General features: G+C 44.0%; 1 protein-coding gene across 5 annotated transcripts in view; it reads right to left on the bottom strand.

Annotated features, from left to right (window-relative positions):
- Akap7 (A-kinase anchoring protein 7) overlaps positions 1–14,971 on the bottom strand; it is a 118,278-nt gene that overhangs the window by 15,583 nt on the left and 87,724 nt on the right. For 2 of the 5 annotated variants that reach the window (XM_033763234.1, XM_019209777.2), the window contains exon 8: positions 12,191–12,259. The exons of 2 other annotated variants lie outside the window; for them this stretch is intronic. In XM_033763234.1, the coding sequence (XP_033619125.1) occupies positions 12,191–12,259 (69 nt within the window). Of the gene's footprint in view, positions 1–12,190; positions 12,260–14,625; positions 14,760–14,971 lie in introns of those variants that run through there. One more of the 5 variants, XM_010639128.1, reaches the window with a different exon arrangement.

The following is a 14,971-nucleotide window of genomic DNA, read 5'->3' as shown; positions in this document are numbered from 1 at the left end:
TTTGTCCAGGATATTTATGATCAACCTGTGAACAAATTCAACAGGGCATTATAAAAACAATAATAATGAATCCAACAGAATGTACAATACTGAGGAGAGCTTCAAGATCAGATGATTGATCAGTCAAAGAAATTCAAAACAACAAAATCACCCTATAGTATCTTTTCCGGGTGCATAATACAAATGAATAAAGAAACACAGCATACTTAAAAACCTAAAGCCTTGTGAGCTCATAAACTTACTGCTTTAGTTTCAAGAGGGATGATTAAAGAAAGGAATTTAGGATATATCTTTCTTTTCTCTCAAAATTTACTAGAGGCCCTTCACACAAACACCAAGTAGTTTTAAATTCTTTGGGGGGATGTCTATTGTTCCTAAGAAACGGAATATGTGAACCCGTACTGAAGAAAGCTGGTACTTAAACTTGTTCCACAAGCCCCTGGTAATGTGCAAGGTACACTAATTCGGTTGATCAGTTGCTATTTGCTCCTTGAGTCCTTGATCTCTGAGTACAGAAGAACCGTTCTCAGTCCACGAATTTCAGATGATGCTAAGAAATTAACAAGTGTGGCATGAGGGTGAATAAAGAACAGACAGGGCTTCCTCTATCCTGAAGCAAGGTTCTGAAGTTCCATTCCTGGTACCCAAAACAAATAAACAAACAAAAAGAATGTGTAAAAAAGGGGGGCTGGGATTTGGCTCAGTGGCAGTGAGCCTACCTTGCAAGTGCAAGGTCCTGAGTTTGATCCCCCAGGCTGATTTCTATGGGAAAACAGGGAATGAGAAAGATACCGGAAGGAGACACCAGAAGGAGACCAGGGATCCTCCTGGACAGGTCCCCTACAATGTCTCATTGTTCCTCAGAGGAACAGACCCGAGTCCAACCCACTCCCACTACTCAGAGGAGGCTAAGGAGCCACGCTCCCCGATCATCAGCTGTCCTGCACACTGAGGCAAAACTCTGCATAATCCTATTTTCCAACACACAACACTTTATTGTGCACAGGAACTGTCTGATCCTTTTAATAACAAACCCATCTTGTATTAAGCACCTGTTCAATGTCTGGGTTTTTTCCTGCATGTTTAAGTGAAAAGTTTACAATTAATATCACCATTTTACACATGAGAAAACCAAGGATGAAGAAGCCAGGAGACTTGCCCAAGTCTATGCAACTAAAAACTGCCAAAGTTGGGATTCAAATTAGGTCTACACGGCTCCAAAGACCACACTTTTGTCACGATTCCATGATGCTTTCCATATCTGACAGATACCTTCTATAATATTTTCATTCTAAAATAAAAGTTCTAACCAGAAAATATCTATACCACTTCCTGTGAGTTATAAAGCCAGAATGCCTGGGCTCGAATCCTAACTCCCCTACTCCCTAGCTCTGTGTCCCCCTGAAAATCATCCAGTGCTCCTATGGGCCACTTTCTTTATCTGTAACCAGGGATAACAGTAGTTTCTTACTACAGGACTCGTATGAAAGTTAAAGGAATACAAAGCACCTAGCACAGTGCTCTGTTTCTAAGTGGCCACTATTTCTCGAGACAGTGTTGGGCTAATTGCAAGCCTGAATTGTATGCACTGCTTACACATAACTGCATTTGTATTCTTTCCCAACTAAATGATGTCCCATCACAGGTAAAGAGAAGAGCTACTGCTAATGAATCTTGCAAAAAGCTTTCGTTAGACATAAGAACAGACTGCACCTGAAACAGTGTGATACACGGATGATTTTAGGCTTCTAGATGCACCAAACTGAAGCATGTGGCATTGAAAAATTAACCACCAAGGCTCAGTTTATATGCAACTTTCGAAGCAATACCTACTTCTGAATGTGTGTCATGCCCTCGTAAATGCTATGATCATTCATAGTCTCAGCTTTGCTCTCACCTGCCTCACAATCATTACACACTTGATTCACAGGGCTTCATCTAGGCATCCATTTTTTTGTGTGTCGAATCCTCAAAAGATGTGATATGGTTAGTAGCATAAAATACAGCAAAAGGTACACAGTAAGTAATAAAGTAAAAATCGGGACCAATAAAAACTACAGATTACAGCAGCAAGTAAAGAACACAGGGAACTGCAGATTACAGAGGGGTAGACCCTAAGAGCAATGAGTCAGGTTTCCAACTTTCTGTACCCGGGTGAAAGCGGAAGCACAGCAGTTCTCAGTGTGAAGAGTCCAAAGAGCAAGTCAGGGCCCTTCCAGGTCAAAGTGGCTGCTCCACTGCTGCACAGGGCTGCGGGCCACACCTGCCGCAGAGCCCCTCCTTGCCGAGCTTCACCGTTTTCCTAAGCGACCAGGACCACTCACGCCCCTCTGCACCTCAGGCCACCCGTCCCCTCACATTCTGGATGGCTCTGCCACCACCAGCCCATCTGATACCTCAGGCGAATCTTTCACCAATGCTCTGTCCTGAAGACACTTCACGGCTGTTCTTGCAAACGTCCACTACAAATGGCTTTCCTGAGTACATGAAGGCACTTTATACTGTAACCCAGAAACAGCAATGCCTTTGATCCTACAGTTTAGTGCCCTTGCAGGCTGCACAGCCTACATCCCGAGCCTTTTCTGCAATCTAATGTACCAGAAGTAGGAGAGAGGAATGTATTCTACTCAAACGTGGAGCAGTAGGACTGTCCCCAGGACTGCTGGATGCCACAGCCCATCCCGAAGAGAGGCCGGAGTGGGGGGAGAACAGGATTCCTCCTTCACCCTGTACAGCTTGAGCAGATGAGAAGGTGGAAAGGCGAAGGAGAGGGTGGAAAGGTGGGGAGGAGCACTGCCCAGGCATGAGTCGGGCTCAAGGCCCCGTCTTGTCGCGTGGACCCGTGAGCCAATGTATTCTCTTTGGTGGAAAAAAAATTGCCAATAGTGTGCGTGGAATTCTGACGTGTGCCCCGCAGCCACCTTGACTGACTCTTTCCACTGCGCTTTTCTATTTCTGCTCTGGTGGGGACCCAGACACTTCTCAGAATCCCTGACTCTTCCAGCCACTCGCCCCTGAGCCTTCGCTCCCTTTCACCCTGGAGACACTGACGCGACAGCTCCGGCTTTCCCGCGTTCTGATGCTGCCAGCTGAACTCCTCCCTCACCTCGCTCACCGACCTGTCCCTACACCAGAACTGACAGCGAGCACCACCCAGACGGAAGCACAGGTTGGCCCCGTGTTCACTCCCCAGAGCGCACGGCAAGGGCGAGACTGCAAAGCACGCGCCCGACAAACTCAAAAGGAGTAACATGTTTTTCAACAGTGTTCGCACACTGTTGACAGATTAGTATTTCGTCCTTTTTAAGTGCGTGGAACTGAGTGAGCTGTCCCTGAAACCATCTTAATGAATCTGAATTACCATGTCATATCTACTTTTTTGAACTATTTCCTTTGAAATAATCGCAATTTTACATTTTAAAATTTTACATAAAATTTTGTAGAACTCTATATATAGTTTAAAAAAAAAACCACTGTTGCCTAATATGACTATTACTTTTGTCACCAGAGAAATAAGAAACAAATGGCATCAATTAAAGGCTTACTTTGGAACGATGAAAGTAAGTTTTTTTTAAAGCACAGCCAACGACACTCTGCGTGCTGGGTATTAAACCACTGTCCTCAGCCCTAGCCCCATCCTTCCTAACTCAGGCTTAGGACAGCGGGGCTGGGCTGAGCAAACTTCTTTGCCAGCTGGGTCTGTGCGGCTCTGCCAAGGGGGAGAGCTAGGAGTAACCTGGACGGCTGCAGCAGGGACAGGAACCTGCCCCACAATCGCTCCTGCTCCCCAGGCTCCTCCCTCCAGCTGCGGCTCCAGGATCAGTGAATTCCAGAGTTCGTGACCCCCTCACTCAGAACCAGCCTCACCACACGCCCTCAGCTATAACAGCAAAGTTAGCTGGCGCTCCATCCTCAGAGGCTGTAAGTCCAGTTCCCAGGGTCCCTTTTCTGTGTCCCTCGGGCACTTCCCTGGGGACAGGAACCCCTCTCAAAGGTCTGGCTCTTGGCTATAGAAGACCCTTCCCTTCCACAGATTACCCCAGCCTGAAAATTACTGTTCCCATTTTTCCTCAGTCTTTCCTTTCTACTCTTCATCCTTCTACAATCTTAACTAATTCCCTAAATTAAATTCTCTTAAAATAATAGTGCAGTTCCTGTTTTCTGCGCTGGACCCTAAGTGATACGAGCTGTTTCTGTATCCGCCTCACCACACACACAAACACACACAGAGTTTTTTAATTAGAGTACATTTGGCCTGGATGATAAAAGCAAAGGGAATAAAGTTTGTGTTTTTTTTTTTCCAGCACCAGAAATTGAACTCCGGACTTTGCGCTTGCCAGGCAGGCACAGTGCGGCTGAACTACATACCTGTTCTCCAAAGGGAATAAGGATAAGAGTAGCTAGGATGTTAAAGTACTTACTAGATAAGCTGCATATTTCATGTATTTCCTCCTAAAATAACTTTTATATTATGCTTTCCAATTTAACATTCAAATTGCATGCAGTCTTACCTATATACTTTTACATTCTATAAAACCTATAAATCTGTAAGTATAATTTTACCTTGAAAGTGGGTTATATACGTACAGCACTGGGTACGCAATGGCATCTCAATGAATATTTATCTTCAATTTACTATATTAGAAAAAATTAGTTTAAAATATATCTAAATGTGGACATAATACTTTCGGTTATGGTTTAGATTTAAAAAAAAAAAAATCCCCCAGAGTCTCATGTGTTCTGAGGCAGGGCTTGGAAGCGGACTGGTCATGATCACTAACCTCACCACTGAGCTGATCCTGAACAGCGCCCTACTAAGAGTTGGCCCCGCTCGAGGAAGGAGGTCACCGGGAGAGGCTCTGAAGGGAATCTATCCTTTCCTGGGCTCCTCTTGCTCTCTCTGCTTCCTGGCTCCCTGAGGGGAGCAACTCTCCTCTGACTTGGCCTTTTATTATGATCTTTGTGCCCCCCCTACTGACCTGAAAACAATGCAGCCAGCTAACTATGGACCACACCCTGCAAAACTGTAAGCCAAATAAACCTTTCTTTCTTTAAGTCGTGTGTTAGGTATTTTGTCCCAGTAACAGAAAGATGACTCCCACACTTTTATAAAACTTTCACTTGTAAAAATAAACATGGGGTAGGCAACACCCTTTAGCTTATTTTAGTATTCACTGATAATGAACAGAAGCTGTTCCTGCTCCAAGTTCAACTACCAGCATTATGTGAGATGCATGGGTTACACAACAGTGGACCCAGACAAGGACCCAGGCATGCCATTATGCCACTATTTTACCCCAAGTTTGTGGATCCTAAGAGTGATAATTTAAAACGATTATTTAATAGTTACTCTAAATCAAGAATAAAAAACACGTTTTCTCCTTGTCCCTGGCCTCCCTTCACCCCTTCCTCCCCTCAGAGGGGAAAAAATGAGAACCAAGACCTGTCATGTAAAGGTACAAGATCCCAATGATGAATGTAACTGTACTGTATACCTAAAATGGATCAATAAACTCAATGAGAGAAAAAAATAAATAAAAATAAACATGACTTCTATAAAAATCCTTAAATAAAACCCTTATTTGAAAAAAAACACGTTTTCTTTTACAATTGTGGTCTTCTATTTAATAAAGAGTATGGTGGCTGGCTTAAAATAGTTTGAAAATTCTGCCTTGAAGATCCTGTTTCAGGCAACATATTATGAATTACTGCAAAATTTTACTTGAATAACTTGTTTAAGACCCCAATATTTTCGCTGTTTAAAACAAAATTTATTCCAAGCATCACTACAATATTACTGGGTTAATGAATCTTTACCATTTGAGTTCTATGGGAACCAAAAGAAAATGTGTTAAGACTAACATCCACTGTCCTAAATCTGGCCCGTTATCCACACAGAACAACTCTTCTCTCTGCCACCTTAGAGAATCTGTGGGTAAAGACGAGGAATCCCTCTGCCTTCTCTTGTCCTAGCCAAGCTTTCTTCCTGCCATGTGGTTTTCAGGCTCCTCTCCGCCCCAGCTTCCCTAAGGACACAGTTGGGCTGTCAGTGCTCTAATAAGGTTTGACTGCCATAGAGCCTGCTAGAAACGCTTAGGTTAACAAATCATCTGCTTGCCGGTTTACTCGCCATCACGAACATGACTCATAACACTGACAAGGCTGACCTTACAGCTAAGTTTAGCTGAACATTTAAAATGTTTAGAAAGTGTGAATTTTATTTTTGTCCCCTAACAAAGACATATGAGACATTCAGCTGAATCTTGATGTCATTCACATGGCAAATGCCAACAACAACCGTGTGACCCCAGAGCGGGGCGGGGTCAGCTCTCTGAGACAGGTAACTGAACATGGGTCACCCTGTTCCAGTGGTTTCTTCTCTCCCCCAGCAGCATCCCCAACTGGTGGGCACCATTTCTCTCGGGAATGTGAAACCGTCTCTCCTTTCACTCCAATGCTCTTGTTTGTACTTTCGCCATCTCCTTGGTACTGTAATTTTTCATACACATTTTTTATGTTTATAAATTTTGTTGTTGTTTGTTTGTTTGTTGTTTTTTTGAGGCAGAGTCTCACTACATAGTTGAGACTGACCTGGAACTCACTATGTAGCCCAGGCTGGTCTCAAAGTCACAGCGATCCTCCTGCCTCAGTCTCCTGTGTGCTGGGATGACAGGGGTGCGCCACCACACCCAGTTTCTTGACTCTATTCTTACGCTTTAGTGCGAGTGGGATAGAAACAGAAATTATAAGCTTCAAATGTCTTTGAGTCAGTGGATAATAAGATTAACACGTATGTCTTAGCACAGAATTTAAGTTCAAGCTACACATAATTCTTTTTTTCATCAAATAGTTCACGTTTCGTCTGACCATTTGCTAATGGCAAGAATTTTCCTACCAGACTGAAAAGATTTGTTGTTATAGTTCTGAGGTCTGTTAACTTGTAACTTTGGCATTATGAATGCTTTACTTGCTACAATGTAGAAACTACTTGTTTGCGGCAAGCTATAAACGCTGCCTGTGATAGGAGCTTGTGGTAACGGCAATCCTGGTGGTCATTAACTCGCTTTCACTGGATTTAATGACTTAGCCATAAAACTTCCTAAAGGGTGTGTGGCAAAGGTGTGTCTTCACTAGTTAGACTAAAAGCCTGAAGGTCCTTCCCTCCGGCTTTTTCTGTTCAGAGCATAAGAAACCTTGGGATCCAACAAATTTTTCTTTAAGAAGCCAAGGAAAAACATTTTTAAAATGTTGACAATAGGAACCCCGTGTTATTTCCCATTGTATCTTGCAGAACACCTGGCTCAGAGCCTTCTGAACGTGACAGGTGCCACAATACTAATTGAAGTACACAGAAATATTCTCTGCAGCAGTTCTCACAAAATGCACAACTTCACTGCAACTCAAGTAGAATGTGAAGGTTCAGGAGAAAAGAGAGCTTTCACTTTTTCACTCAATTTGGTAATATTTGCACCAGGAAATAAACTGGAGCTTGGCACACAATAAACACAGTGAATATATATTTCTGCAACAATTAGAACATATTAATTGTATAATCACAGTCACCTTAGAGGTCAGCTTGGCAACACAGGGTCTTATTTCTACTTATACACATTAAGAGTCCCCCAGAATAACATCCAAAGGCTCTGTCTGTAGATGAAAAAGCTTAACCCAATCAAGTTTAAGAAAAGAAAAAGAGGAGGATTTATTGCTTTGTGTAAGAGAGAATTCTTAGACATGGCTCAACTCAGGTGGTAAAACATATCCCTGAGACTGTCTCTTATCTCTCCTTCTGCCTGGTGCTGGCTTCATTATTAAAATGACCTTCTATCCAGTCTTCAGGAAGACTGTGGTTGACTTTGCTTGGGCCTCATGTCTCTCCTAGCACAGGAAGCAGGGCATTACGCTAGTTGAGACCCCCCAGGAAGAGGGAGAGAGTCCCCCAGAAGAACAGATGCTGAGGATTAATGCTGAAAATCAACTCAAGTCTGAAATGCTAAGTTCTTGACTTCCCCCAATGGGTTAAGATGGAAATGAAGCCGCAGTCCTGTCAAGCTGACTTCTAAGGCACCCCTGGTTGTGTAAATAACACACTTTTTATGCGCTGCAAAAAACATATTTACTGAGTCGATTTTATGCTAAATGAGTGTCATTTTATAGATGTTAGTTCTTCACAACAAATGCTACTTAAGATGAGGGCACAGAAGGTCAGGGGAGTTAAATAGTAAACATCAGAACCCAAACTATAAACTGAGTCATTTTATCTTCAAAACATACTTTTCTACCACAGGGCACCAGAATCTTTTTAAGTTTCTTTTCTTTTTTTGGTGCTGGGGATCGAACTCAGGACCTTGTGCTTGAGAGGCAGGCCCCACAACCACTGAGCTAAATCCCCCGCCTTTCTTTTAAGTTTCTTTACTATGAGTTTCCAAAGTTTGTGAATGAAAAATCAAAGCCTATACATTAAGCATGGCCAAAATTAAACAGATCTACAGGAAGTGATTTACTGCCTGTCCTCAAAGAGTTTTACCAGCCTTAGCCTAATGGCTCAATCTTCCATAACACATCATTTTGGGCTAAGTCACCACTGTCACGTCACTACATCTGGGCACGGCTCAGAGCTGATAGCTGCTCCAGGGGCTGGAACAAGCCTACAATCACCCCGCAGTGGATGGGATCGTCCCAGCATTTGATGAAAAACTCCAGGCAAACCCACAAAAGGTGTGAGAACAACAAAGGAAATACATTTACCAAACAGCCTGTGAATTAACATGGGGGTACAAGTAGATAAAATAAGAATAAAAACAACTAGTATTTGCTCTCATATTCCTATACTTAATTTCAGAAATACATCTCCTGGGTAGACTTTATTTAATAAGAGAAAATCTAAATCTTTACTGATGAAGGCTCAGTGTTGTTCACTGCACTACATTCCTGCTGCCCCCACAATGTGGCCCACAGAGATCCCATGCAAAACGTAGTCTTGGGTTTCCCAGCATTGCAGGCTGCTTTTTTTTTTTTTTTTTTTTTTTTTTTAATTGAGTTTATTGGTACATTTAGGGATACAGTACAGTTACATTCATTGTTGGGATCATGTACCTTTACATGTCAAGTCTTGATTCTCATTTTTTTCCCCTTACCTCTGCCCTCCCTTCCCCCCCTCCTCCCCTCCCCCTCTACAAACACTTTATTTTCATCTTTTCATTCTCTCACATTTTTCTCTTTTCCCTTTTTGTTCTTCCCCTACGTATCACACCTTCCCTACACCTTTAGCTCCTTTCCTCCCATTTCTCAATGTCAGTAATCTTATTAGCATCTTATGCATTGTTGCAGAATATTCACACCAGGGAAACTATTTGGTATTTACACATGTGGGACTTATTTATTTCACTTAGGAGTATATCTTCAATATGTATCCATTTTCCTATGAATGAATCTATTCTCTCGCTCTTTATGGCTGAGTAATATTCCATTTTATAGAAAAACCACAACTTCTTTATCCAGTTTCCAACGGATGGGCAAATAGGTTGTTTCCAAGATTTAGCTATTACAAACTGTGCCGCTATAAACATGGGTGCACATACTTCTCTGTGATATGATTCTTTTAGTTCTCTTGGAAAGATACCCAACAGAGGGATGGCTGGGTCAAATGGAACCTCCAGTCCCAGCTCTTTGAGGTATCTCCATATTGATTTCCATAGTGGTTGCACTAGTCTGCACTCCCACCAACAATGGAGGAGGGTTCCTTTCTCCCCACAACCCCGCCAACATTTGTTATTGTGTGATTTCTTGATAGCAGCAGGCTGCTCTCTTTGAGCAGCCTGGGATCTGGGCCTCCTGCCAGCTTCTGTCCCCATAATGGCCCTGGAGGGCTCTGTCACTGAGAAATTCCCCTACTCCTCTGGCTTCCAGAAACTTCCCCTCTGAAATGGGCAGGTGAGGGACATGTATTTTCTGACAACTGTATTTTGTAATCAGTCTTGAAAATAATAATCCTGCCATAGTACCTGGTGCACAGAAAGTGTCCAGTAAATTAAGAAACCAAGGAAGGGGAGAGCAAGGGAAAGAACAGTATCCTACCTACATAACTCCATCATTCTTTTATTTTCTAGCTCAAGGGGCAAATGGGAAACAAAATAAACTTCCAAAGTCATAGCAGTTCGTGCCTAGAAAATTCTGCCCTGTGGTGAGCTGACCTTCTCGCGTACTTGTAACCTGATGGGAAGAGCGCTTCACTGGCAAAAATTCAGGCACTTGCCTCCTCTGGGTAAAGATACTGTTAGGGTCTGAGGAAACCAAGGCAGGACTATAGCGTGTGTCCTGAATGTGGGGCACCTGTGACAACACAGAGCAGATGGAGGAGAGATAACCATGAGGCTGGTGTATCTTAAGTGCAGAAGAGAAGAGCCAAAGTATAAAGCAACAAGATTTCTAGGAAGCTTTCTAGAGAACTGGAAAATCTAAGCACAAATTTCCCTGAGTATAAATGAAAAATCCCCATTATGGTAACTAAGATCAAATGTATCTAGATGTCCACCCTGCCAAAAGCCTCAGGCACCCATAGGTAAGGGCTTTTGGGAGGGGACTGGATCAGGCGTGTGATACTGGGTGAATCCTGTCATTGTATTCGTATAGTTCTGGGTGTGGGTGGTGGAGTTACTGAAGAGGGAAGACCCACCCTGGGTATGGGTGACACCAACCAAGGAGCACGCTGCCTAGATGGAATAAAAAGGGAGGGAAGAAAGGCTCAGTGCCTCCTGCCTGCCCTGCCATGAACTATTTCTCCTCTCCCATGCCTTGGAGCCAGCCAACTATGGTCAAAAACCTCTCCAAAGACTGTAACCCGAAAGAAACCTTTCCTCCTTCAACTTGTGGGTGTTGAGTATTGTGTCCCAGCAAGCAGAAAGTAACCTAGACATACATACTCATCAGAGATGAAATCCAAACTGCACACCTCAACTTATATATTAATGTAATACTACCAAATTCCAAACCATCAGCTATTCCCTTAAGATTTGGCTGATATTTACAAAATGAATACTGTGAATTGTCCTGGTTTTAAAAAAAATCTCACTGACAAAGACTTAATGAAAACATTTTTCATGTCAAAAAATATGCCTTTAAAAAAAAAAGATCCTAATATTTTGTTTTCAGCATCACAGAACACGAGAGAGAGGGGCCAACCAGGCTGAGTGTCCTGTTCAGGGATGGCCCCTTCCTCCTTGAGTCCCCCAGAAGGGAGTGGCTTCCCACTACTATGCTTGGACACATCAGGAACCAGAGACCAAACAGCCCCTGAAGCAGTGCCGTTCATCATTGCACGTGTCCTCACTGTCTTCTCTATGAGAGCAAAGTGCTTCAAGATGGAAAAAACGTGCAATAGGGAACGAGCAAGAAAACAGAGGCGTTGACTTAGTTACCAAGTTTTCATGTGCGGCTTCCTTGGGGATATAGATAAACTGCAGTGACCAGTATGCCTGCGCAACGACTCTGTTCACAGGCACTGCCTTCAGGTAACTCACTAGGAGAAATGAGGAAATTCAAAGCCCCCCCAAAACAAACCCTATAAAAGATTTCAGCATTAACTCCAACGGAGGGTGGAAGGGATACTACTGTATCCCCACCATGTACAACTACCTGGATTCAATTTCCAGCACTGCCAAAAAACAAAACGAAAAAACCACATTGCAGAATAGCTATATATTTGTTACTCCTACGATATCTACAGTTATTTTTAATGCCAAGAATGTTCCTATATAGGAATAGAAAGAGCCTAATCGTCCAAGAAACATGCATTTTATTTTCAGCATATTCTATTTAGTGTGGCTTTAAAAAAAATACAGTTTGGAAAAATGTTCAACTGCTCGGTGTGGACCAGGAACGGCCTCTCTGCTCCGTGCTCCATTCGCTGATACATAAACCACGCAGAGCCCTGCTGCATGACACAATTCACCCCACTATCAATATTTCCCGCTAAGCATTCAATTAATTTTCCATATGAACTTAGGCCCCTGAACAACTGGCTGATTAAAAAAAGCATTCTGTTCACTATCGATAGATTAAAATAGGAAGTGATAATCAGTTAGAGTGCCTTCTACCTACCACCACCACCACCATCACCACCACCGTCACCGTCACCAAAGGCCAAAGCAGGGAGAAGCCGCGGGACAGCCAGGGGCCACTCCACTCTTACCACTGGGCCAGGTGGGTGTGTCCTTGGTGTATCTCTGCAGGACCGCGGAGGACGAGCTTTCCAACTCACCTGTTGTTTTGAGAAGGATACCCACAAATTTAAACTTGCACTGAAAACCCACTGAGCTCTCAGTAAGCTGAGCTCCCCTCTGGAGGTGCGCCCTGAGCCACTGCCCCGGGAGGAAATCACAAGAGAGCAGGTCGTCACGGTGTTGCGTTCTGGCTCCTCTTTGGCTCTCACAGAGCACGTGTCTTGGAGCAGGCCGAGGAAGGAACCGCACAGAGGGAACACAAAGATAACTAAGACCCTGAAATGACCCTATAAACCCGAAACAAGATCAGAACAGTGCTGGCCTCCCCAAAATGTCTCTTGTGGGTTCTTCTGGACCTCACCAACACAGCGTATGGACCGGATGGCTCTAGTTATCGGCATACTGAGCAACTAAGTCCTGAGTGCTGCTAGGCAGGCATTCCTAGCAGGATAGCAGTGCCTGGCATAGAACCTTTTCTTAGACCACCCCGTAGCAGAGCAACGAAGCAACACCAGAAGGCAGTTCTCTATGTGCACACATGTGCATGGGGTGGGTGAATGGAGTGTGCAGATTAGAAGGAAAGAAACACTGAAATAGCAGCAAAACCCGAGACAGAAGGCGGAATGGGGTGGGAGGGCACAAAGCACGGGTTCTACGGTCTGCACTGCTGTGCTAGCACCTCCTTCAGACACCTTGTCCTGCCTTCATCTTTGTGAAAGTTTAGAATCTGAGAGCGGGAACCCAAAGAACAGGACTTCTCATCAATCAATATTAGGCGCACCGAGTGTAAAACACAAGATTTTGCTTTTCTCCGGGTAAGGAGAGAAAACAGCAATTCCTCATTGCACTTTTTTTTTTTTTTTTTAACCAGGGATCGAACTCGGGACCGTAAGGTTACCAGGGAGGTGGTGGAACCACTGAGCTAAATCCCCGGATCTTGCACTGAGATTTGACTTCCTCAGACAGAGCCAAGAAAATTGCTGGCAAACAGAAGACATGGAACAGAAGGAAAGTAAATGCTCCACAGGAAAACCTCAAGCAGAAGAACAGGAAGTAAAGCAGTTACAGAAAGAATTCAGTATCCTTGAATCTGTCCATGCTGTGCATTTTTAGATAGGGTTGTCCTCCAAAAATGAAATCAACCCACCAAAATCTCCAGGATCTACAAGCAGATGATTCTGACAATTATCTGGAAAGTTCTGGGTTCCCAAACCGACGCCTACGCCTGCTGTTAGAAAGAGAGCAGTGTAGCTCTGAGGGCATCTCAGGCTGTGAGACCAGGGTTGTCATGCACTGTGGAGTATCATTTTCACAAATAAAACCAAAGCATGCTTTACTGGCTCTTGTTCACACTCAAACATCCCAAAGTCTCCCAGCGTTGCTTCCAAAGCATTCCCAAAAGAGTGACTGTAAAAACTGACTTACTGCCTAAGTGAATAGGTACAGAATATACATGAATTTTTAAAAATCGATCCCTGGCCAATTCCCTAAGGAAGAAGCAGCAGGAAACACAAGCCAGATGTGGATCCTTGAGTGTCCCAAGTAGATATCAAGAGATTCTGAGGACCTATTTAAATCAAAATTAAGCACTGACATATGACAGATCTATGCTGAAGATTTAGCAAGTATAACTGGAAACGTTCTGCTTAAAGGGAAGTCAAAAGAAAATCCGCATTTGGGGGGAACTCATATAAGGCAAGTTTTTTTCAGTACACTAATTAAAATGCCAGTAGCCTATTTAGCAAAGCTGAAATGTAAGCGAAGACAGAAAAAGCCCATGGTAAAAAATTTTCAGTGCAAATATCACCACTTTTAAGTTCCGTGCTCTGAGATTTAAGCAGATATGGAAACTGCCTGACACAGAATATAATATCCGATGAGATTTTTGCCCATTTCAGGTGATCTTATCGTTACACCTGAATCCCTTCCGTGAAGAACAAAGCAGAAGACGCACGAAAATCTCTGCAAATGTATAATTTCCGTCATTTTAAAACCAGCTTTACCTCCCTGCATGTTATGATTGAGTGCTGATTTGAAAACATGCCAGTTCCAGAGGGGGGAAAAAGGCAGTCTGGCTTGTCCACGGTATCAGATTGAAGGCAGTGTTTTAAAGAAACTCAGAACTAAACTCTGACTTCGGATCGCGTGAAGAAAATGGGCTGTAAGGATATCAGCAAAGAAAATCAGCCATGAGTTTTCAGTATTCTGTACCGGTCACATAGCCCACGGGCTGAGTTACTGTTGTTTTAGAGTTAATTCCCAACTCGACACCTGTCGTTAGGAATGCACATTTACAAATCACAGCTGATTATTCTGCTGTCTTTCCCATGAGAAAACCCAAAACTACCCCCAGAAGGCAGCCGCGCGATAGTCCAGCCCCTGGCACAGCACAAACCGCACTTACAGATTTTTCCCTCCTCTCTCGAGAAGGGGAAGCAGCAAAGCTGGCCCATGGCCCCGCTGTCCTTCCCGGGGCTCCTCTCCGCGGGCACCCGAACAGCACTGCAGCCGCCCCGCGCCCTGCGCGCACCCTGCCCAATTCACTACCCCCAGAAGGCAGCCGCGCGATAGTCCAGCCCCTGGCACAGCACAAACCGCACTTACAGATTTTTCCCTCCTCTCTCGAGAAGGGGAAGCAGCAAAGCTGGCCCATGGCCCCGCTGTCCTTCCCGGGGCTCCTCTCCGCGGGCACCCGAACAGCACTGCAGCCGCCCCGCGCCCTGCGCGCACCCTGCCCAATTCACAATCCG

This window comes from Fukomys damarensis, unplaced genomic scaffold (genome assembly GCF_012274545.1).
Source record: "Fukomys damarensis isolate Sample0158 unplaced genomic scaffold, DMR_v1.0_HiC HiC_scaffold_14, whole genome shotgun sequence".
NCBI lineage: Eukaryota > Metazoa > Chordata > Mammalia > Rodentia > Bathyergidae > Fukomys > Fukomys damarensis.
Note: the sequence above shows the minus strand (reverse complement) of the source record. Positions and strands in the feature narration are given on the sequence as shown.